Source organism: Protopterus annectens, chromosome 4.part1, assembly GCF_019279795.1.
Source record: "Protopterus annectens isolate FY-2018-M chromosome 4.part1, PAN1.0, whole genome shotgun sequence".
Taxonomy (NCBI): Eukaryota; Metazoa; Chordata; order Ceratodontiformes; family Protopteridae; genus Protopterus; species Protopterus annectens.
The window spans coordinates 330,648,558-330,675,586 of record NC_056734.1 but is presented as its reverse complement, the minus strand read 5'-3'; the positions used below and the strand labels follow the sequence as shown (position 1 = coordinate 330,675,586).

The following is a 27,029-nucleotide window of genomic DNA, read 5'->3' as shown; positions in this document are numbered from 1 at the left end:
TTCTCAAAACTAGGCAAATCTGAATTATCTTACAGAAATTTGCTTATGCTTCCACTGAATATCTGCACTATGGAATATGTGCAGTTTTGCCAGGCTTTACAGTTTGGCTATGTGATCAGTAGCCACCTAGTTATCTGTTTCCCTAAAATAATTGTTTTGAGGGTTCTTTCTTTTTTCTTGCATTAACAGTTCATATTTATCTCTAAACCCACAGTCATCTCCTTACATCAGTGCATTTCTAAAGCAGCACATTGCAATGCTAATCAGTACACTAATGGCAAAAGTAAGGGGAATATAATGCTACTTTGCAAAGTACCACATGTAATAAAAATTGACAGAACTCAGATTCAGTATTTGAAAGAAACTCTTTACAACTGAAGCCTGCAGATTCTAAGCTTTGTTGCAGGTGCAGAACACTGTAGTCTGATATTCTGAATCTCTATAATCTGCCAGTCCCTGAAGCTTCTTCACAGATGACTTCATCATGAGACTCGAGATGGAGATGTGAATAAAAAGGAATGTCCGTGAAACATGAAATGAGCTCTGTGGGCAACCAAACTGCTGATGTTTAGCAGCCATGCTTCAGGATTATAGCAAGGGGAGGCTGACAGTTTGGAAACAGATCTCTGCATTCTGTCATGCATGCCAGCAGTTAACTATCAGTTGGAAAACAGAAATTCCTACACATGAAGAAGGTAACAACTGGATGGAGTGAAGCAGAAAAAGCTGAACAGTAGGAATAAAAGGCTGATTCTTCTAGTAGTACAGTTTTATTTGACTGCAGGCATTGGAAAATAATTAGCATTGTAATAAGTGGATTTGCTGCATGCTATTAAATATTACCTCACTCTGTTATACAAACCTGTTCTACTGCTCAGTTACTTTATGTCTTTGGCCCATGATTAAATGCACTTGCCTTACTCCAGTAACACTAACAAGTACAAAACTACATTGGTTTCAGATCTTAATTTGTGATAAAGCAAACTCTGTGAGGAAAAATGGTGAGTAGAAGAAAAATGTTGTGAGGTGAGAGAAAATGGACAAGGTTTAGCACACAGATATGATGTCATACATTTCAGAAAGACTGAAATTTAGAAAAACCTTGAGTAGCAACCATACTTAAACCTCCAGATAGATAGATGGATAGATAAATAACTCGGTAGATGCCATTTAATGAACTGGCATTGCTCCAGCTTTGGTTACTTTCCCCTGAAACAAATACCCTTACACATGGCAGAAGTATTCTAAATGCACAGCAAAACATTTTTTTTTACAGTATGGATCAAGGAAGAAAAAAGATTTGGAATTAATATGCAGCTCAGCAAAAGAAGACAGGAACAGATTTCTTCCAAATGAAACAGAAAATCTCAAGATTTTCTGACTGAACATGGACAAACAAATTTTCTGATAATGCAAAAACAGGGTTAATGGTCACAACCCTGAGAAAAATGAAAAAAATAAATTGCAGCATTACTTGGATCATTTGCATCAGTGGACAACACAACAAATACAGACTTCAGTTTAAAAAAGTGTATTATTATTATTATTATTATTATTATTATTATGATTATTATCAGTGCTATTGTTGTTGCTATTATACAGTAAGGCCAATTGTACATGTACCATCCATTTTAATCAACAGCAATAACAATAACAATTACATTTTATAAATGCCTGAGGTTGTTAAGGATCTAGGGGCATTAGTGGACAGCTCCCTATCATTTATGCTAAATGTGAATGCAATAACCAGGAAATATTACTTAGTTATGTATGACGCACTTTACACAATTTTATTAAGACATGTAGACAATAAATTAACCCTGTTTAAAAGTATGTTCAGACCACATGGAGTATAGGTCCATTGCACTGTGTATATAGCTTGACTGAATTTAGTAAACCAAAAATGATACAAAAACACTCTGCTAAGAAGAAAGTCAAATTTGTCAAAAATAGGTAATCAAGAGAGATTAAAATATTTTACTGTTGGATATAGGCTGTTTATAAGTGATATATTATTGATATATAAATATATCAGAATTGAAGCTTTAGTGTGTGTATCCTAGAAATTGTTTTTTTTTTTCCTAATGCTACAAGGAGATTTACATTCCGTGATCTACCATGGGTGTCAACATGATCCAAAACACCCTCAGTAACCCCAAGTTGTTTGATATACTAGTCCTTTTGTAATAACTAGGCACACACGCAAGAGCCCCATGTGGATTCTGGTTCTATAGACAAAACAAGTCACCAAAAGGAAAACTGAGTATAGAAGCAAGACTGCCTGTGGCAGAAAAACATCATTGACTTTGTATGATTGAAAAGTTCCTTCTCATAACCTTAAGCAGAAGAATGCACTCCTGACTGGCCTGTTTAACACAGCCATATCTAAGTGAATTCCAAATCTCCCATACTGCCTGCATGTGTAGCTGTGTATGCATATATGCATGTCCCATGACAGCTTGCCAATCCTATCTGGACTAGTTTCTCCGTCTTGCAACAATGGGTGGTGCAATGGGATGAGGCCCCCAGTGATGAAAGGGATTAAGCAGGTGATCAGGAAATGTACCAAAGACTATATTATTGTAAAATAACATTGATTTTTTTTGTAACATTAATTTGTTTATATTCCTTTATTTTATAATTAGGACACATTTGATATCAGATAAAGAACAATCCCTGCAGATGACAGCTCGAGTAATAAAGTCACACTTCCTCTAAAGCTACTAACTTTGGTCTATTGGTTCAGCAGATTACCTCCCAGTAAGGGAGCCATATATAGAGCCTTGCACTCTCATATTTATGTTTCCTGGATGGTCTACATCATTATGTATCCATTAGCAACAGCATAAAACACATGGACATGCAAATGGAAAAACACCATCATCCAGTGAGTTTGCGTATGCGCTGCAGATAACTCTTCTGCACTTTTGCTCTCCTCAGCCTCCCTCAGACATGGACTCTAAACCTGGCCAGCCAAGACACTAGTTTCTTCTGGGACTGTTAATGACTTAACTCTCTTCTTGATAGTCCCGCCATGGTCCTATCTACTTACTCCTTGTTATCACATTTTAACTGAAGACAAATGTGGAAGGTGTCTATTGGACTACAAGAATTTAGGTGCAACATGAACTTTAGATGTAAACTCAAGCAGTTAGGGACAAATCTAAAAATCATCAGGGACAACAGGCCAAAATCTGTGATATTTTTAATTATGGTTACTGTTCATTTCTTTCTATACCATTATCTCACTGCACTAAAGTAGCTTCATGATCTTGATGAATTTATGAGCTACACCATGCAGGTCAATCCAAGATAAGCAGATCACAGCAGTCAGATGAGACTAAATACCAGCCAACGAAGAAGGCAATGGCAATTCACACCAGTATTTGTTTTTTTGCCAAGAAAGTCATATCAACAAATGCAACACACGACAAGTCAAAATAAGATCAGAAGGTAAGACACTCAGGCCTGATGTGTCTAGCCTACAATGTTGGAAGAGGAGAGTACAAGTAGTGCCAAAGGTCATGACATGGGCGGGGATTAAAGATGAAAGGACATCCATTTACTGAAACTGAAATACTCAGAGAAGAAAGAGAAGTCCATAGATGGAAAAAACGTACACTACTAGGATTTGGAATTTAAGAACTATGAAGCAAAGTGAACTTGTTATGGTTAGGATTTGAGATGGCAAAAATATACAGCAATATCCTCATAATTAGCAAGCTAAAATGAACTGTAATAACCTATTTTACTTTGAAAAATTATTAATTATTCACCTGTTGATGAGAATGTTACAGAAGATATGTCTCACAGTTAATAAATGTGTGTCAAAATCAGTGCTTGACTACAAAAAAAAAAAAAGAGCTCCGTCACCTTCTAGGTCAAGGATTACAGTAATACAATATTATGCTGCAGCTACAGATACAGAAAAGGAGGTTGCTGGCCAGTTTTATCGGGATCTTTACTGCCTTCTAGATATAAAACCAAAAGTTATACTACATTCATTGTAGTAACTAGAATGCTAAACTGGTAGTGAAAGAGCAACCAGAATAATAGATAAGTTTGGTCTTGTACGAAAGGTAACAGCACACAAACTAGTGGAATTGTCCCACAAAAATTCACTGGATATAGGAAACACTCCCTTTGAACAGCCATAGAGTAAATGTCACACAGACATATCAACAAATGACAAATACTAAAATCAGATTAACTATATACATTCCAGTCAGAGATAAAAAAGGCCTTTAGAGTCCACAGAAGAGGTCTTTAGAGTCAGCAGAAACAAGACTTGAATGTAATTGGGGTTTGGAGCTTCTTACTGCAAAGTTTTGAATTAAAAGACAAGAAAAGCATCCACACTAACTAGATATGAACTGAACAATATTTTATATGAATATGTACTGTAGGTGAAGATTTATGGGTTTAAACCTGGTGGATAGTGTGTCTGAAGAACTGTGGACAGAAGTATGCAATGTCATCTAGGAGGTGGCTGCAAAAACTATTCCAAATAGAAAGATTAAGAACTCAAAATGGCTGTCTGTGGAGACCATAGAAGTGGCTGAGGAAGACACAGCAAATGGCAAAGGAGGCAGGAAAAATGTGTCAAACTGAATGCAGAGTTAAGATAACAGAAAGAACAGATAAGGAAGCACAGTTAAATGAGCAAGTCAAATGGAAGAAGACAATACAATGGGAAAGAAGCAGACTGTATAAGAAAAGTGGGCAGGAACGTATAGAAGAATGTTCTTTTACCTAGTCACCGTCCAGCTGCTTGCAGCTCAGATGTTCACAGCTTAATGCTTATCTATGTATTTTAGTGCCAGAAACTCTAGTTTGCAGATCATATGTCTAAGTATACTTCCTCTGAGTTGGTGTAACCTCAGGGACAGTTTATTTTGACAATAGGGGTGTGGCAGCAGAGCTCCACTTTAGAGAATTAAGGGCACTTTTTTAACTTGCAGAGAGTTATCAGACCTCAGACAGATGGTATTCAAGTTGCCACAGAAAACTCAGAAAAGAAATAGATGGAAAGGACCTAAAATCACCAAAACATACAAATTGTTTAAAATTTTGCAAAATTAAGCTAATATAGTGTTGCTCAGAATTGGTCAGCAAATCTAGAAAATGTTTCAGTGGCCATTGAAATTCCAGTCCGAAAAAGGAAGAGTCAGAAAATCAATCAGATGTACTCATCTCTCATGCAAGCAAGAGATGCAACAAAGTCGTACAAGTTAGACACTCGCATTATATGGACCGAGAACTATAAGCTGCATAAGAGGCACCATACAGCAAGTTGTCAATATCTGCTAGATAATAGAGAAAACTCTAGAAAAATATTTGCATCTGCTTTGTTGACAACTTTAAAGCCTTTGACTGTATAGGATATACTGAGCTATTAAATGGGCTAGGCTAGACAGGATTTGCATTTCACAGGAATATGTGCATTTAATGGAAGGTCTTGATAAGCACACAATAGCTATTTCAGATCACGCGCCAATAATAACTAAAATAAAAACACAGGGTAATGAAATAAAAATGAGAGGCTGGTGTGTTCCCACTTATCTGTTGAAAAGAGAGGAATTTAAGCAATGGGTAGTGGAAATAATTCAGGAGCTATTAGAGAAGATAGAAACTTCTTCTGAAAATATAGCTAGGGCGTGGGATAAAACTGAAGTGGAATTTAAAAATAGGCTGGAAATAAAAGAAAGGGAGATATGGTTAAGAAGTAACAAGAATTATTTAGAGGGCCAGACAAATGTTAAATGCAAAATAGGGGAAATCTCATAGAGCAAGAAGAGGAGCAACTGCAGAATGTTAAACATAAAATAAGGGATTACCTCGATACTATGAAAAGGTACAAATGGAAATGTTTATTGAAGAATTAAATATGCCAAGTTTAGAGGTAGAACAGACTCAATTGCTAACAGTTAGGATGGGAGGAGATGAGATAAAAAGGGTGATGTATAACCAAGCTAGAGAAAAGTCCCCAGGAATAGATGGTATCTGTATGAATGTTTGGAAGCTAGGAGGGAAAAACTGATAAAGATCTGCAAGGTTTTGTTTAACAGTATTTTAAGAGGAGGAGAAGCACCAACATCCTGGAAGAAAGCAGTGGTAGTTGTAATACCTAAAGAGGGTAAAGATCCATCAGATCCAGCTTCATACATGCCCATTTCTACAGTAAACCATGATTATGAAGTGTTTATGTCTATAATGGCTACAAAAAGGCAAACATGATGCCAAAAATTGACAGATAAGGATCAACGTGACTTTGTAGAAGGGAGGCAACCATTTTACAACATTAACAGAGCAGTGATGATCCAGAGGGAAGCAGAATGTAAGAAAATACCAGGATTGGTGGGGCATGATGCAGAGAAAGCATTTGACAGATTAAATGGGGATTTTATGAGCCAAGCAATGGAAGGATTTGCATTCCCTGATAAAATTATAAGGTTAATTAGGACGGTATATGAGGGATCAGAGGGGAAAATTAAAGTGGGTGGGGTCCTCTCTGATAATCTCTGCTTGAGCAGAGGAACCAAGTAGGGATGTCCTCTCTCCCCTTTGTTTTTTTTCATTACATTTACAGCCATTGGCAAAGAAAATAAGGGACTCAGAAATTCAAAGATATAATTGGTATGGTAGTCAAGAAAAACTGGCTCTATTTGCAGATGACATTATTTTATATCTGACAAAACCAGAAAGGGACATTACAGTGCTGTGGAACATATTGAGAGAGTTTCAGACCTTTTTGGGATACAAAATGAATGAAGCTAAAACAAAAGCAATAGAGGTAAATTATGTAACCACATACGAATTGCTCCAATATCCATACTTATGGGGGCATGATAAAATGAAGTATCTAGGAATATGGATTAAAAAGAAACCGTTGTGACAGCAGCGATATGTGGGAAGAGACTAAGAAGATAATACAAAAACTGAGAAAATGGAAGCTCTGCTATATGGATATCGATAGTAAGACACAAGCAGTTAAAATGTTTTTAGTCCCTTTAGTCTTATACACAGATCAGGCATATTTTTATCAACCAGAAGAGAAGTTGTTGATGGGAATTAATAAAGAGCTGAAGGATTTTATCTGGGAGGGGAAGACGGCAAGAGTCAAGTGGGATAAGCTTATTCTTACAGTAGAACAGGATGGATTGGGATTGCCCGAGTTGAGGGGGTATTTCAGAGCTACACAATTAAAGCTCCTATACATAGCGCAAGCAGAAAAATTATAATTCAAAGTAGAAAGAGGTGATGATGAAACGGGGGAAGCTCAAGTAACAGGGAGAGCCTGGGATTTTGGATTCAGACCTTTAAGAAGAATAACAATAATCATGCAGAATATTATACCCATAAAGCAGCAGAAGGTCTTCTAAGAACTAAGCCAACACAGGAATGGAGAAAGGAGATTCTACCAATAGGGATGATTGCAATTAGGGATAGAGACAATAGGCGAGAGGAGGCAGGAATATATTGGAGAAAACTGGCAATGAAACCAAGGTATCGGGAGCAAATAATTAGAGACGGAAAGGTAATAGAATGGGAAGATGCCAATAACTTATTTGGACTGCAGATTAGTGATTGCATTCCCCTGTCAAGGATTGATATCAGACTATAGGCACACAGAAAGAAATAAGGGGATCCTAAATGAAAGACCAGGACTGGTAGAGCTCTTAGTAGAATCTAGAACAGAACTTGGTATTAGGAGTATGTCTCCCAAATATGCAACAAAATCTAGAAGATTTAGGATCTTTGCATGAAAGTGTTTCTATAGGTATTTTTATACCCCAAGCAGACTCCAAAGAATTTTTCCTCAGGTAGACAGCAAATGTTGGAGGTGTGATGGGGAAGAAAGAGGTAACAGGGAACATATTTTCTGGGAGTGTAATGAGTTGGCTTATTTTAAAGATTCCCTACAGACTGCTCTGTTGGAGATGCTGGGTGAGCAAATTGGAGTAACTAGGGAAATTATTTTTTTGAGGTATGATTTTGTTTGTGTCTTTCGGCTTTTCCCCGTTTGGGGTCGCCACAGCAGAACTCCGGTCCGCTGATGATTGGTAGTGGATTTTTACGTACCGGGTTACCAGCCCTGATGCACAACCTTCAACGAAGGCACGCCCCATTCACGTATGCCTCCACACAGAAGATGCACTAGCTGAGAATCGAATGGGACATCGTCTTGCTATGAGGCGACAACGCTACCGCAGCACCACCACCGCAGTTACAGAATCAGAATTGTCTAGACACAATAAGGCCCTGCTGAGTCTAGTTATGGTGGCTGCCAACAAAGCAAGTAATAGAAAATGGAAATCAAAGTGGAAACCAACTTTACTGGAAGTAGAAAAGATACTAACAGAGATAAAACAACTGGAACTGGGATCTTTAAAAAAGGGGGGAGCAAATTACGTAGGAAAGAAATGGGAAATGTGGGATCAATCCATGCAGAGGAGGAATGAGGTTTTAAAGAAGGCATGATTTGAATGAGCTATGTAATGGTTGACTGGCAATGACTAAATATATTAAAAGTGATGTATAATGTTAGCAGCTACAGTTGTAATGTATAATGTTTGCAACTGAGATTTTATCACTATGGTTTATTTTCATTTATATAAATATAAGTTTGCCTATGTCATACATAATAATTTAATAAAGATGTTTCTTGTTTTAAAAAAAGAAAAGAAAAAGTTAGAATTGAATGTGGAACAACTGACTGGTTCAAGACTGGAAAAGGGAGTGCAACATGGCTAATATTGTTGCCCTACTTATTTATTTTTTTACTAAGTACATTATACAAAATACTGGAGTAGATGAATTAATTGTCGCAATCAAAACTTCCGGGAGAAATATTAACAACAGTTATGCAGATAATATCACTCTGATGGCTGACTGAAAGTAAAAAAGGCTTGAACTGCTGTATATAGGATTGATAAACATATCAGTGTTTGGAGTGTAAGGGGACTCACAGTACACTTAGATGAGGATATAGTAAGAGGTATGCATGATTACTGTATAGGAATTTGTCGCCCGCCAAAGTAGAAAATCTGCACTGAAATATGTCTGTTCCAGGTGGTCAAATATAATGCCACTATGTTTTTTTTTCTAAATGCAGAACAAATTAAATAATGAAACTCATTATTGATTTCCAAGCAATTTACCTGTAAACAAGCTTTAACGTACTTCCTTAGCAGCAGTTTTCACATGCAATAACTTTGCATTTTGCAAATGAATGCTGTACTTGTACCTTCTAGCACTACTATTCCTGGCTGTGTAGATCCCTGCAGGTTGAATATGGCTAAAGTCTATGCATGAGTGCTAAAGCTTTTAAAGTATATTTTACCAACACGAATGTGAATTCATTTGAGAAATACCAGTAGAAAATACTAATAAATAATATCTTAAAATATATTTACACTGAAATAGCTACACTTATAAAACCAAGGTGTTCTACTTCACTCTAGTTTTACGTACAACTTAATAAGTATTTATGACCATTTATAGGTGGGAGGGTGGCCTAATGGTTAAAGTGTTTGTCTTACAAACACAAGGTGCAGGGTTTGAGTCTCACAAGTGATAACTGGCTAGGCTTAAAATGGCTCACAAGGGCAGTCAGCTTAGTACTAATCTATGAACCTATGAACCTGTTTCTTCAGTCAATTGTCATAGCTGGCAATGAAAGGTTGACATGGCAAATGCTTCCCAGATATTTGCCTGGCAGGAGATAAAGAGTAGAGTTGTAGACTCCTTAGGTCCACAATGCTGATAATGTGGTGTCATGAAACAACATTGGTAAATGAGTGCCTTTCAAACTTAAATTACTGAAAAGCCAAGTAATGTAGCCATCTAGAAAAAAAACAGTTAATTTTCCAGAAAAGCCTGGAGCATACATCTGTTTCACATTTCCAGATGAAAACTGCATGCCAAGAACTATGAATGAAATCCAAGCTTTATTTAGCATGTTCAGGTGAAATAAAAGTAAACAACAGTTAATGCTGCGGAAAACTGACAATATAACAATACATCAGGCAATGTGCACTAAAGTGCAATATGAAACTTACAAATATATTTTCTATGTGAATTATATGAACAAAAATCAAACATGTGAGTAAGTCATAATACTATTAGAGAAACATCTATTGTTCTTGGAGGAGAGTCCTGCTTTGGAGTGTTAGAATAATTTCTTGGATTACCTCAGTTTCTTTGTTCCAGTGACATTTTTGACAACTTAATGAAGCCTCAGCAAAAACTTTTAAAGTTAAACTACTTAACAAGTTAAAACTGGTGCCTCTCTGCATCATACATCCTCTCCAAGTATCCTGGCAACTGCTTTGTAAAAAGGTACATATTGTTTATTATGCACACAGTTTTAAAAGGGAAATAAAATAGCTGGTACTGGAGAATGAACTTGCAGCTGCCTTGGGCAGGGCAGTCTGTCACCTTGTAAACTTCAGTGACATGATTCCCATTCTTCTGGCCATTAACATGTCCCTCTAGAGGTGACAACTGCAAGAGGAAATGTAATTCTGTCCCTTGTGGTTCAAGAGACCCTGCCAGATGACCAGCGCTGGTGCTTGCAACAACAGTCTCTCCTGCTCCCTGCCCCTGCCATTTCAGCCTACCAAACCTTTTGTCCGAGTTTGAGATCTTAATCAATCTCAGCTCTGACCCTTAGATGACAGGAGGAAGATGGATGTGCAAGAGTCTAACCTTTGACCTCTCTCTGTATTTGTCCTCCTTCAGCTATCCCATGGAAAAACAAAAGGGTTGTGCTCTATTCTCACAAGTCCGGAGCCTAAGCTGTAGCTATTTCATTGATACTTCCAATCCCTGCTGTGATCCCTTCTCTTTGCTACAACTCTGAATGTGAACTTTTCCAATTTGAAGCAAGCTGTATTAGCCATCATTTGAACATGTGAAAAGGGCACAATTCTGTAGCTCAAACAGAATTCTCACAAGCTTAAACCAAATTAACAAATGTCACAACACAGTAGAATACCACAAAGGACAGTCAAATAACATTTTGTTTTTTAAAATGTTACCAAAGAGCTGCCCATGTTGAGTTCATAAACTTGCAATTAATCTTGGCTTTTACTCAGGAGTAATAAACAGTCTAACAGAAAGCAAAAATGATACAACTAAGTGTGATGCAGGAAACAACTTTAAGTGAACTAAAGCATGACATTTGTGATTATATGTTTGTAATGGGAAATATGAAGAAGCCAAGTGCATTCTGGCGAAATCAATTCTCATGAATCTCTTTACTAACTTAATGGAATGGATGCAATTTACTACACAGTGATTTTATTTGCAATGATTCAGTGTCAAGAGGAGTATGAAACATCCCCTTTCTGTCCTAGGTAACACAGGGATATAGAAAGAATTAAGATAGTTCAGAAGAAGACAAGTGAAATGTTACATTTTGTGCAGCAGAAGCCATATAAGTACAAAATAAAATATGTTTATGAATATGTCAGGAGCAATGTCAGACTGAAGAAATTATTACCCCCAATAAAGAATGCTGGATAACTGCATCATGACAAAATTAGTTCAGTAGTCAGGATAATAGCCAGACAAAGTTACTGGGGTAGTTCTGATACCCCACTAAAGTCTGTGCACAGATGCACACATGAAATACATATTTATTATTCAAAATGTTTGGACTATTTCAAAAGATGGCAAATTAAGTTACATGCCAGGAAAATGACTAAAATTGGAATTCTGGGAAAAATAGTTGCTTAGCACAGTCCATGGTGTAGAATGTACATGGATAGGCCTAGGCTGTGACCATTTCTATGCTAGCACCTCTTGGAAAGGTAGGGTAGGACCCTAAGGACAACAGCAAATTACAGACAGATACAGAGGTCCACATTAGTGCTGCATCCCAGACAATACAGTCAATTCCACATGCACAAGATGAAAATACAGTCTCAGCCAAGCAGTCCCTCACTCAGCTGCAGAAATCATTCACCAGGCCCAGAACGTGCAAAATGACAGTTCCCTGTTAGCTGTCAAATCTCATTCCCCAAATGGGACAAACTGAGTGATAGGTCTGGATTCAGTCTGGCTAATTACAACTGACATACTGAAGAATTTGTGAAAGTCTGTAAGGTTAACTGTAACTACAGATGGGAGCTTTGCACAAATTGCTAACTGAAGTAATATGGCTGTCATAAAACTGAAAAATATTAAAAAACAAATAGTGGTCAAATATGCATTCATATTTATTATGTTAGGTGCCAGGAACATTAATTTCTATGTAGTGGAGAAAGAAACGTGCATAGGAGTTTCTGACTTCAGTACAGAAATGGCTGCTTGTGTATCAGTTGCTACCTTTGATTATCATTGCAGAACATCTAAAAGCAAGCCACAAGCAGAAAGTAAAAATAAAGTTTCAGAAAGCACATACTTACACACAATCTCTTGCTACAGAGTTCAAAAAGAAAAATAATGTAACTGTTTATATATCCTCATCTCCAGTGCAAGGCATTATAGAAATTAAGCTTAGCTTTAATAGCACAGCTATTAAATTTCTAAATCCTTTTCATTCTTGATGGACTGAAACCCAAGGGTAATGAGCCAGACAAAACCTACATTTGGCCAGTCATGAGTCAGTACTTCACCACCAGTTTCCAAACGGAATACACAGATTGGGTAGAGGTGATTTCAGCACACTTACAGTGAGGGATACAAATAATGATTTGGTTCTAGAATGTCACTCTTAACAGTCAGCCCTTCATTCATACCTCCAGTGTTGTTAAGTCAATTCTGACACCTATAATAACTCCATAAAGAGCCAATGCCAGACAGACAGACTATTAGAGAAGTCAGGAAACACAAGTAGATTCCCAGGCCTTTCTTCCATATCTCACACACAGACATGCAGATGCAATAACACACATAGACGCACATGTATAGATGTGCACACACGCGCGCACACACGCACACACACACACACACACACACACACACACACACACACACACACTCACTTCCAGACACTGTAAAAATGCTTACTTTGCCTAAAACACACAACTGAGAAACATTACTTATTTATAATAAACTGCTGCAAGATGTAACATCTCAAGAAGTTTATAATCCTGTTTTCCCACAGGTCTTGGACAAAGCACTAGCAACTCATTATGCAGTCCAAAATGAGCTACAATGTAGCAATCTGCATTTCATAAAAGTCAGCTGAAAAGGTATGCACATCAAATCAGAAGTAAAATTTTAATGACAAAAGGAGGATCACTGCAAAACAAAAAAAGTGACCCTAGGTTTGAATGGTGACTTAGCAGGTTAATTACTACAGTGCCATATACAATGTACTGAAAGTTGTAGCTCTCACAGTAAACATGGAGCAGTGTGAAAACATTCATGCAGAGCTGTGTTATTAAGAAATGCATGTCTAAGGATTGATATGAAATGGCTCATATTTCATTAACAACGGATCCTGAGAGGTCTAGAAGGAAATGAAGCTATATCTAATGACAGTTGTATAATGTAGGAAAACATGTTTGATAAAATGTTATTTAACAACAATAAGTAGTTAAAAGACAATTAGGATTTGGATTTTCCAGTCGTAGCCATGAACTAATGACATAACATGAACTGCGGTGGTGGTGCTGTGGTAGCGTTGTCGCCTCCTAGCAAGATGTTGTCCCATTCGATTCTCAGCTAGAGTGTCTTCTGTGTGGAAGCATACGTGAATGGGGCGTGCCTTCGTTGAAGGCTGTGCGTCAGGGCTGGTAACCCAGTACATAAAAATCCACTACCAATCATTAGCAGATCGGAGTTCCACTGTGGCGACCCCAAACCGGGAAAAGCCGAAAGACACAAACAAGCTATGAACTAATACAAAAATTGATTTGAATATAACACCACCCTAAAAACTGTCATGTGTTTTGCTGACTATAGAGTCATTTTTTGTCTGGAAGTTATTTTGCAGCTTGTGGGAATGACATGTTTTTCTTGCTGTGGCTTTTCATTTACAGAACTAGTTAAATTGAACAAGGTTTTTCTTCAACATGTACTGTGCAATTTTGTACAAGAAACTGTAAAAAAAAAATGAAAAAAGAAGTAGCATCCTTAAAGGATTTAACATCAGTATCCCCAAGTGCAAAATGGAAATGATGAACTATTGTATGATACACTACAACTTAATAAACATAGAACAAATACATTCTAAGGGTTGGGAGGGTGGCCTAATGGTTATGTTTGACTTACAAACACAAGGTGCAGGGTTCAAGTCTCATTCTAAATACTCTAACTCGTGTTAAACAAACTATCATGACATGATGATAACAGTGAATAATCACTTCTCACACTGTATTTGAACATGTTTGGGGGCATGATACTATGAGCTAGATACCTTACAGACAAAATTTACATGATAAAGTGAAGTTATAGGCTCTGAGTAATGTGTTTATACTTAACCAGCATGTCAGTTTGAAATATATATCACTCAGCATTAAGCATACTAACACAATAATATATGTATCGTTGTCACATAGAGTTCATCAGCAACATGGAGCTCATTTCAGATCAGAGTATTATTTTTGTTAAGGTCTAGTCAAGCTTGAAAATGTAGAAGTTTAATTTGTCTGGTACTGTAGAGCAGTGTTGGAACAATATTGCAGCAATGTACAATCTCCATTTGAAATGAAAGATTAAACGGTAACAACAGAAAAAATATATCCAGTAGACACTAATAAAAAAATGATAAGGGAATAAAATTTTGTGAGAGAATGTAAGAGACAGAAATCAGTCATTGGGAACTGGTAGTACTATTCCAGGTGACAAATAAAACATAAAGGACAATTTTGGACAAGCTAAACTTAGTCAACAGATAATACAATCATGATTATGTTAAAATCCATATCCGGAACTGATACAGACACAAAGGTGTAAACTGGTTAAACAAAAAAATAAACAGAGGAGCCTCATATCCAACTGAATACACTCATTATTCCTGATTATGTCTTGCACTGAGCACAGTGACTAATGCCCAACCAAACCTTGCTTCTAACTTACTCTACCACTTGATGCAGTTGGCTTGATAGCTATAAAGACCAGAGAATCATGGGACACTTTTAGCTGTCACTTTTAATAAAACACTTTGTGTCACTTATCCTCCATAAACTATGTGAACAATGTACTTTTAAAAACATAATATGGAACACTGTTTACTGCAGCAAAACTTATTCCTTCAAATACATGATACAAACCTCTTTAGTGCTAACCCTCTTTGCCAAAAGCAGAGACATGAGACAGCATTTATGTTTTTTTTTCTTTTTTTACAAACTGTGCATTTAATATTCAGGTCCCATGCTATCCTTTGACATGCATGAGTCTGTAAGTTAGAAGACGTTTTGTGTTGGTTCTATTTTTCTCTGGTCCATCCTTCTCACTCTGCCAACATTTGTACTGACAGCAAGCATTACATAATGTCAGCACTGCCACAAAAACAATCAACAGCACAGTAAGACAGCAAGCGTAATGTCAGCACTGCCACAAAAACAATCAACAACACAGTAACAAAAAAAGCATTACATAATGTCAGCACTGTCGCAGAAACAATCAACAGCACAGTAGCAAAGCAAGCATTACATAATGTCAGCACTGCCACAGAAACATTCAACAACACTGTAAGAAAGCAAGCATTATGTAATGTCAGCACTGTCACAGTAATAAAGCAAGCATTACGTAATGTCAGCACTGCCACAGAAACAATCAACAACATAGTAACAAAGCAAGCATTACGTAATGTCAGCACTGTCACAGAAACAATCAACAACACAGTAAGACAGCAAGCATTACATAATGTCAGCACTGTCACAGAAACACTCAAAAACACAGTAAGAATGCAAGCAATACATAATGTCAGCACTGCCACAAAAACAATCAACAGCACAGTAGCAAAGCAAGCATTACATAATGTCATCACTGCCACAGAAACAATCAACAACATAGTAACAAAGCAAGCATTACATAATGTCAGCACTGTCACAGAAACAATCAACAACACAGTAAGATAGCAAGCATTACGTAATGTCAGCACTGCCACAGAAACAATCAACAACACAGTAAGAAAGCAAGCATTACGTAATGTCAGCACTGTCACAAAAACAATCAACAACAGAGTAAGAAAGCAAGCATTACATAATGTCAGTACTGCCACAGAAACAATCAACAACACAGTAAGAAAGCAAGCATTACGTAATGTCAGCACTGCCATAAAAAAAATCAACAACACAGTAAGAAAGCAAGCATTACATAATGTCAGCACTGCCACAGAAACAATCAACAACACAGTAAGAAAGCAAGCATTACATAATGTCAGCACTGCCACAGAAACAATCAACAACACAGTAAGAAAAATGTAGCTAGTTACCAAATTTCATTCTTTTTTCATTATTCAATATCTACTTTACCCTTTTGCTGATAATTAAGGAGCAGAAACTTGTCCTGGCAAGCAATAGGCATAACAGATAGAAGCCATCCTTGGAAGGAGACTAGTCCATTGCAGGAGGATGTATATGAGCCCAAGCAAAGCACAAGTGCATATGCACATGCGCGCACGCACACACACACACACACACACACACACACACACATATATATATATATATATATATATATATATATATATATATATCACACACACACACACACACACCTATAGGTACTGTGATTCCTAATTCACCTGCTGTAATTTTTTGGGGATTTTTTTGGGATGTTCAAAGAACCTGGAAATGCTTACAACAGGACATATGGACAAAGAAAGGAGATGTGGACACCACAGAGAATGATCCCATGCTGGGAGCTAAACCAGACAACACAAGACTGTGAGTAATTTCCAAATACTGCACAGTATAAATGATTCAAAAGGCTAATTAAATTTATCTGTAGTATCGGGATCTTATATACTCTCTGGAGGTTTGCATGACTAGCAAGCTCCCATGCATTATTAACATTATTTTGTCTAACAACCCCATCAACTAACCTGCATATAGTTCCAAGAAATTTTGAGTGCTTTTTTAAGAAGAAGAAAAAAAAAAAGAAACTTTGATCATCCTGATCTTATATCAGATTGATGTTCATCCACAATGTTTGTGACCTAGGTTGTGGAAATGAGCCTGGTCCGTGGAAGGCAAGGGAGAGAATGCACTGAATGTCTAATTCCACCTTTCATGGGCAAGGCAGTGTTTTTTCACTGTGCAAGTTATTACGAGAGTTAGGCTGTGAATGAGTCGTACACTGGTATATGCAGTAAGGGGGGAGTGAGTAAACACACACATATACAGCAGCAAATTGCCCTGCACAGTGTGCCCCTAGAAAGTAAACTAAAAATATTATTCTCTACAAGGTAATGACAGCTTGTACCTTACCACCCTGTCACTGATATCTCTCATATTAGAACTTCAAAGTGTAAGCTGCATCGGTATTAAAAAACACAGTGACAATGTGGGACAGGAAAGATGGCTGTTCTACATTCAGTTAGAATGTGAGACTGCAACAAATGCAACATTTTCTGATATCTTTCTTGAATCTAATCCAGGCCCTTAGAATATTTTCCAACATTTTTCCATTTATTTTGCTATACTTCTGTGCAAAGCATTTTTAAGATCAGTCTGATGTGTAAGAAGGGCTTTTTTTAGTTCCTGTTTAGACTGAAAGCTTAATGCCCAGTGTGAGAAAAAAACAGAAAGCCAGCAATAATTTACAAAAATAATTATGAGTCTTTGCCTAAGTACTTTTCAGCTGGCAGCTTGATTTGTAATTTTAGCAGCTCAGGATATAAATGTATATAAAAAGGGCTTCTGCTTTAAATCATGGCATTACGATCATGTCATCTTGGATGACAGAATAGAAATTATGGGTGGCCAAGCTTCCTCCCATCATTGTAATTGTCTGAGCTGTATTCTTCAGCAAAGCAAAGAAGCTGACATACCATCTGTACTGCCCACCAGTAAAACTTCTCAAATGATTGCATTGGAACAACAAGGTATTTGTAACATTATTACAGAATCACACAGTGTTCAGTAGCAGTGACAAGTGTTCAAATTTCATCAATCAGGGTAACCCAGTTCTGACCCCATAAGCAGCACTGCCCAGTCCCCCTTCAAAGCAGCCCCTGGTAACCTTAGGGTAATAAACCCCAAGCTGCTCATTTAAACCATTCAATCCATCTGTCTTACTTAGCACTCTACAAGCTGTGGAACTATTAAGGGTTAATTAGCAGAAAACAATACTAGTAGGCGTGTCCTCAGTCGTTGGATGGCAAGAAATGTTTTGGGCATTAACAAATCATTTAGGCCATTGATACTGCAAGAAGTATTCATACCATGTCAAACATTTACAAACTGAGAGGCTATTATGTCATCACAGCCCTTCTGAAGAGAGCCTGAAATGTCCCTGTAATGCCCTTCTTTACTTTTGAAACACCATCTCTAATCATATTGTCATTTGTGCCTCTCTTAGAGTAACTCATTTTTTTCCACTGTTAATTTCTTGTATCTGTAGAGTCACTACAGCAAATCCTATTAAATATAGAATTTTATAGTATTTATGCTGCCTAGTAACAGTATTAATACTGACTCTTAGGAAATGGCATATTGCAATGACTTTCCCATCATCCATGCAGTACTGTTAGTGGAACAGACACAACATGTGTTTTCAAGTATTTTCACTGGTGAAGCATGTAGAACTTATGATACATTGTATCTGTTTTATAGTGATACAAATGGTCTGATTTTACTGAACACAAAGGTTTTCTAAAGCCTCTTCTTCATCTAAAATCTCAAAGGAGTAATAAAAGTAGGTCATGTTACAGTAAACATAGTACACCGTAACATCTCTATTAATCTACCAAATGAAGACACATAGCAGTTTCACTGTTTAGCTGTTTATAATTTCTGCTTTAATTTAATGTAGTCGACAAATTATACTCACTAAAACATGATTGAAAGAGACAAGCTAGTGTGACAGAGAAATAGCATGATGGATAGACAGCCTGGACATACGTAAACCTTATAAGAAACTAAAACATTATTTAAACATATCTATGGATGTCCCTGCAAAACATGCACACACACACACACACACACACACACACACACACACACACACACACACACATGTGCGCGTGCACCTACGCACACACACACACACACACACACACACACACATGGCCCTTGCACATGAGAGGAGGTAACACTGCTCAGACTTTTCATAAAAATTCTGTGATGAAGAGAAATGTAGATTTCTGTGAAAATGTCAAATGTTATGTTTAACAAATTACAAGTATCTTGTCAGCATTGGATTCTGTGCAAGCTAATTAATATCTACTTGCTAACATTTTGTCATTATTTCAGCTTCACTTGACTTCTAAGATGTGTCTGTTATTTACTGAGTGCATATAATACAATTATAGTACTGCAAAGTTCATTACTGTCAAAAAGAAGCTTTTTCTTGATGGTACAATTCACTTAATATGAAGACAAGAGATTTAAGAAAAGGAAAACAGAAAACACTGTATTGCAGTTTTAACTCAAGTTTTTCTCACTACTGTGTTACCAATTGCTTAGTATATTCAACAGCCAAGAAGCAATATTAAAACAGATTTGAAAGGAGTCAGCATATGTAGTTCTTCCTAAATGATAAAAGTAGAAAGGGATTTCCTTGTTTCTCATAGTTTTTATTATTATCAGTATGCAGGTATCAGTTAATTCATTAGTTACTCTCCTCTTTTCTTCCATATTTTTTTTTTGCAATTATGAAAGTAACATTCAGCTATTTTTGGACCAGACATGGGTAGTAAACGTAAACTAATTAGTTTGTTAACTGAGATGCTCCACGTAAAACACAATGACAAAATCTTTTGCTCAGAAAAGAAAGCAAGAACTAGTTATGCTACAATCTGCATCTCTCACCCACACACACACACACCCACACCCACACACATTTAGTGGAAAAGTCAGGAAAAACTAAAAGAAAAAGCACAATTACAATATTAGCAGGTTTATCCTATTTCTCAACAATAAAGGCACACCCAGTTTACTGAATTAAAAGAAATAATGTCCCAACAGGATGACTAGTCAATGACCACTAACTACATCAAAGACCGATTATCAAGAAACTGGTTGAAGATAGCCAACTATAAGGAATTTTGAAGAAAACAGACTGTTATACATGGGAACCAAAGTTCATCAAAACCCCATTTAGGTGGGATGTTACCCTTTGTGCCTTTTCCTGGGGTTAAACATTTATTAGGTCATTGAACCTCATAGAAAGAGCATCCAGATTTTCAGTTTGCCAAGCTAATTTCAACTGAAAAAGGGACTTTTACATAATAAATCATCATCCAACCAACTGATTCCCAGTTGTGTTTTGCCAATAAAGATGCTTGTGATCTAACAGTATTATCTAACCTCCAACTATATCTCTTTTAATATTTTATGACATTAATGCCAAATGAAAGCTTAAAGTGTAGATATCTTTGTATCCTCTTTCTTGTTGCTCTGTTTTTATGTGTCAATTACTCTTCATTAAAGAATGATTTCCCCATATTTTTTCTAGGCTACAACTACTTCCTTGCCACTGTCATACCAACACATGCAGTTTATTCTGATATTGCTGTCAGGTTCAGTTACATGAAATATTGTTTTCCCAGCTTCACTTTACTGGCAATTCATGTATGAGTGTAAGAATAAAATAAATGCTGTCTTAAGACATTCAACAACTTGACTATGTAGTAACTATGTCAGTCTGCGTTTGTAACCAGTATCAGTTACATGTGCTAACAAGCTGATACAGTGTTACAACTTTAACAAAACTTAACTAGAAAGAACTTACCTCTGATACAGTGTTACAACTTTAACAAAACTTAACTAGAAAGAACTTACCTCTGATACAGTGTTACAACTTTAACAAAACTTAACTAGAAAGAACTTACCTCTGATACAGTGTTACAACTTTAACAAAACTTAACTAGAAAGAACTTACCTTCACACTCTGCATTCTTTTCTTCAAACCCAGCATTACATAGGCAGTTACCAATGGGCACCAGCCACTCTCCATCCGCTCCACAGTACATCTTAGGAACATCCTTCTCCTCCGAATTATTCACACAGGAGCCCTGAACCTCCACAAGGGAGGAGGTGTCAGCACCAGTTATGGTATCTGGAAACTGGGCAAGGTTGCGAACAGTCAGAGGACACTTTTTAAAAAATACACGCACTGACACTAGGGCAATGCATGCCCCTACATCCTGGAAGGCAAGGTAAAACCCTTTTCGAGTCAAGGGCCCAACATCCCTGATCTCAGTATTAAGTTTCATGATGCGATCACCAATGTCAACCTGAGTGAAGCTCTCATCAGCTGCTATTGTGTCGATCTTGGTGAACTGGCTCTCACGGATATAGCGCTCCTTATCATTGTTTGATTCATAGTAATATAAGTTAAAGGTCTCTTTGCAAGTGCCTGTCATACCTGGCAGGCTGTTGCAGTCCCGGAGGGTGAATTTGATTTCTATGTAGATACGGTGGGCTCCACCACTGGGGATCCAGTCTGTCCGCAACCAGTTGTTCTGACTCGGCTCCATCACATTGCAGACCTGGTATGTGCGTATTGGAGTGTTCTTCTCATCCATAATACTCACTTCCTCCCACTGGAAAGAAAAAAAAGTGGGGTAATGCTTTTTTGTACTTGTGCAAGAAAGGAACTGTGAATCTGCATGTGTGTGTTTGTGTGTGTGTGTGTGTGTGTGTGTGTGTGTGTGTGTGTGTGTGTGTGTGTGTGTGTGTGTGTATGTGTGCATTTGTAACTTTTTCTACTGTACACATTTTTGTGACCAAATATGACAGAAGCAGGAAGAGAAGAACTTGACAAACCACTGTTTTTGCAAAACAAAATAACAGAAGAGTAAAATATCCTGGGGGTTAATGTAAATGTTTTTCTATCTTTTGTCATTGTCTTGATCACCAAAGGGTCAGCCTAGCTATGACAGTGAGCATATTTTTCTTGCATTGTCCCTACCTTTTATTTGACCATTCGGGGTATACTGAAGATAACACATGATTGCAGTACAACATAAGCTCTGGAAACTAGTTGCATTATACCATAACTCAAACCTTGGCCACAAACTAGAAAGTTTCATGTGTCAGTGAGCTCTGGGGGGAGGATATTGATTTTGCTTTTTGGGTGACTATAGCTTGCAAAGTAACAGAGGGTATTCTGCAAGGAAAAGCTGTATATATTATGTATAGGCCACAAATCAGAAGAAAGACATTTAACTGCAACCAAATGGTACAAATCTAACTACTGAATGCTATACAATGCTCCATCACAAAAATGTTAAATGCTACAATGTGATGCAAACTGAAACACAAGCAAATAAGTGGAATAAAGGACAAGCTTAGCTGAATCATAAGGAAAATAGGGTCTGGAGGTAACATCATACATAACGGCAAAGCTTCAGACAAAGGCCCTCTCAATCTTCAGCAAGAGCTCTTACGTAGCTTCAGCATTTTAACAAAGAGGCTACTTTACTGCCACACGCTGGGCAAAACCAGAAAGGACAGTCTGCATTATGTATTTGGTATATCTGGCTGCCCAACTTTTGGTACAACAGGAAAATATTATATACAAAGCATAGCTCTCAAACTATCAGCTCAAGAACCGGGGACAAAGCCAAAAGAATAATGGGTGACAAAAGCTCAAAAAAGGGCAGATTTTAAATCTTGCTATATAATTCTAAAGTTGCTAAAATAACAGGTTTTGCATTGGTGTGTATTTTCTGAAGAACATGAAGTGCGAAGCTCAAATGTTTCTCATTATTTAGTGCTAGCAAGCGTCAGTGCCTTCACAAGAAAGGAAAAGACCTAAACTAGTTGGTAACTTCGAAGATATTCTGAGAAATCAGTCACAGCTGAGGGATATACATGCAAAGAACCAAAAAAATATATACATACTGGAGGATGAAAGAAGATACATTCAAACAAGCTAGCATAATGTACAACAACAGAAATAAAAATAAAGCATTGTTCAGACAGCAACTGATCGTCACAAACTGCTACACCAAGACTACATCTATACACACACACACACAATATATATATATATATATATATATATATATATATATATATATATATATAAAACTTAGCAAACCAACCAGTACATTTGGGGAAGATATAAGGAAACAGATTACAGGGAGAAAACCCATATATGCGTGGGGAGAACATACAATCACTCAGGCAACAAGCCTAGAAACTGCAGCTGTAAACAAAATACCTTACCACCATGATGTCTAAAACAGAGGTTCCATGACTTCTTTCCAGTCAGAGACACTGGTTGGTTGAATGACTCATGGAACACTCACGGAAGTCTGAACATTCAGGAAAGACTTGCAAATGCTGCAGTGTGGTTGACTATATCTTTTGCACATACTGGGAATTGTTGGAGTTGTTCAGGTGGTTCAAAACAAGAATATAACAAGTAATGACTTATAATATATTTTGGTTATTTAAACAAAGAGGAAAATGGATCAACCAGTAGGACATATGACTTCCAGATAACAAAATCATGCAAAATTGTAGTGTCTAGCAGCCTACTTTAAGGCTGCAAGAAAATATAACACCAAACAGCCGATATGTTAGACTGGCCCTGACTGTTACAAGAGTCGGCTATTTGGTAGGATCTGTTGTAGGTAAAAATAGTAAGTTGCCCAAACAGCTAAGAACCAGGTTAGGGACATTGTCTAATGGAATGAACAGCTCATTAAATTAACCCTAGGAGTTAAAATAAGAATGTGTAATAATGACTTTGTTGTTTTGAATGGCAGATCAAAAGTAAAGAAAAATAAGATAGTCTAGGGAAATACAAATGCTTAGTTTTTAAACTTCAGTGTTTATATAACTAATAGAATTGTAGGTTTTCTGTATCCAACATTTCACAAGCCATGACCTTCAGGCACAACAGGAACATGGTAGCACCACTTTGAAATAACATCACCTTAAAGTAAACTTTCCATTTTGCAGTCTTAACAAATGCAGGACATGGTTTTATTCTACAGTTACCTATACTCGCTATTTTTGAGTCATGCTTTTTAACTACTGTCAGTCCATTAGGTCTCTTATCTTACACCATTAGTTTGTAGGTGTGGTGACAGCAGTTATAAAAGCAACAAGGATCCTGGAAAAGCATATATACAAATAAACGCACCCGCACATATATCTGCATGAAAATTATGTAACGAACTGGCCAATGATCCCTTCAAATTATTAAAATGCCATTAAGTTAAGGTGTTTGCCTCACAAATACAAGGTACAGAGTTTGACTCTCACCTTTGAAAACCTGGCCAGACTTAAGATGGCTGAGAAGGGCAGCTAGCCTACTACTTACATATGAACCTATAGTAGCATTATAACATAATTCATACCTTGGTATAGTTGTCCTGCATCAGATCAACATGGGTACTTGATTATTTTATTACAAGATATTGACCTGCTAACGTCAGCAGCGTTAACACCCTACAATTACTTAATTACAAATGAGATAAAGCAACACTACCAAAATATTCAAATTGCACTATTTCTGGAAAGCTTAGCTTGGGGATTTCTGACAGGCAAATAATAAATGCCCTGTATGTCATTCCATACACCAAAAATGAAGAGAAATCTGGCACATCATCTATCAGTACTCAGTGCAACATCTTGTTAATAAGTCTGTGGCATCCTTCCATTTGCAACTGTCTTCCAACTCACTTTGTGTCAAGGTTGTGCCTTTTACAGTGATTCATCACTTTCAATTTCTCTGCAGCATCTGTTTTATTGGATCAGTATTTCAAGTGAAAGAATTGCCGAACATAAACAGAAGAAAAATTCTATTTTAAGTTCACAGCTATCATAATCATGTATATTGTCTTTTTCAGGTGACCTGCAATGGATAACACATAAAGACACACATCACAGGTGTGATTTCATGCCAAGGGTATATAAACAGTATTTATATGTAAGAGGCAACACAGAGTATAACGTACTCTGCATTAATTTAATTTAACTAGGACAAAGCCGCTTTAACAAAAAAGTGCTTATGCATTAACAACTTAGAACATAAGCATTGACTCTTCCACTGGAAAATATGTACTTCCTCATCCATAACACTGGCAGCCAGTTACTTTCTCTAGCAATTCTCATACATAAACATGGTAATGGTTATGGACATATAAAGAGTCTTGGTCTCACTCTTTTTTAAACTAAAGACAAAAGAAATGTCAGTGGGCCAGGTAGAAAGCTTTACAAAAGCATAAACTTGTCTTCAGAGTGAAAATGTGTAAAACAAAAGTGCAGACAAGTGGTAACTGCACACTCAGAGTGGCATAAACTATTTGTTACATTGTTACACTGCTTGGAATAAGGGCTGTGGCTGAAAAAGAATCAGAATAGCATCATGTGCTGAAAACAGGCCAATGTGCTTTTAAAATCTGCACTACTGCCCTAAAGTACAACACACAGAGGAGAATTTTACTGAAACCAGTTACATTCATAGTTAAACAGGGCATGCCAATGTTTAAAAGTTCTGGAAGATTTTGGAAATAGGAAAAAACAGTCTTCTAAAAAATTCGGAAGCATACACACATGTGGACACACACACACACACACACACACACACAAATATCTATCTTTATCATATTTTCAAATGGAAAAGAACAAGACTTTAGTATAAGTATAAATATCTTAGTTGAGCTGTGTGTTTTCAAAGGGGTAGCAGCATTTGTAAGGAAAGTGGGTGGTTTAGAAACAAGTCTTGCTGATTTATACCCTCGTTTGTGTGTGACTCCCTTCTGTTCTCATTGTTCAGCTCCCTGGGTGTTACCAAAACCCACAGTATTACAAATATACAGCTTAACACACACGTTTCCTAAGTATGAAAATGCTGTCTCTCTAGAAGCTGTGGTCTAGTTAGGTAAAAATGCACTTTGGTTTACTTCACATGGTGTCTCTGGTAAATACATACTAAGATTTGCTTATTTTCATGTCTTAAAAAACAAAGAAAAGAAAGAAATCAGCTTACTTCTAACATACAACTTGCAAACTTTAACTATAAAGATTTAGATGAGGTTTTGAGCATCTGCAACCAGTTACTCATAACTAGGGCACAATTAAATTGTGCTTCCTTACAGGATGAGAATCTAGACACTTCCATTACCAAGAAAAGAACAAAATACCACATTTCCATTCACACATGCGCACACACACACACACACTTTGGTTTAAAGCCCTTACCAAGCAGTTACATGCATTCTCCAGGGAATGAATGCTGGGAACCTGCCAATCACTTCCTCCTCAAGAAGGAGGGTGGGCATTGATGGGGGAGAGACATCAACACTGACTACACCAAAAATAAAACACAAACTTCAGTCAAGTTCAGACACAGAAACAAAAGGCCCAGCTCACAAAGCCCTGGTTATGCTGCACTATACACAGCAGGCAAACACACACAAATAGAATGAATGTCCTTTTTTTCTAATGCAATGAGCTAGACAAAACAAACAGCAAAACAGGAAAATGCTATGAAGTTTGTGTTGCACTCTTTTGAATATTCTCTGATTGTAAAATATTTTCCATTTTTTTCTATACTCCATTAATACATTATCCATACAGATGGGCAGAAAACATGCAGTCTGCTTGCTAAAAGGTATACTGTGTCCTGTTTTGTCCAAAGGTTTACCAGGCTTTTGACTATACTGTCCAAAGAAGCAGCTACGGATCTGTGTTTTTCTGCAAAGCCTGCTAAATTAGTTGTTGACTAAGGATGTGCTTTAAGTAGCACACACACATGCACAATGAATGTGTCTGTATATGTCAAAGTAACTTCAAGAGGAAACAAAAATTGTGCCTCAAATATAAAGCATAACAAGCAACTTCTGGCATATAAACTTGTAACTTATTATGCAGAATTCATTCATTTTGCCCAACTGTGTACTTTTGTAAAAAGCCTTTTACTCTGCACTGTTTAAGCTGGTG

At 37.0% G+C, this 27,029-nt stretch overlaps 1 protein-coding gene across 1 annotated transcript in view; it reads right to left on the bottom strand.

Annotated features, from left to right (window-relative positions):
* EPHA4 (EPH receptor A4) overlaps positions 1–27,029 on the bottom strand; it is a 366,195-nt gene that overhangs the window by 333,284 nt on the left and 5,882 nt on the right. The window contains exon 3 of the mRNA XM_044070168.1: positions 21,007–21,670. Within this exon, the coding sequence (XP_043926103.1) occupies positions 21,007–21,670 (664 nt within the window). The remainder of the gene's footprint in view (positions 1–21,006; positions 21,671–27,029) is intronic.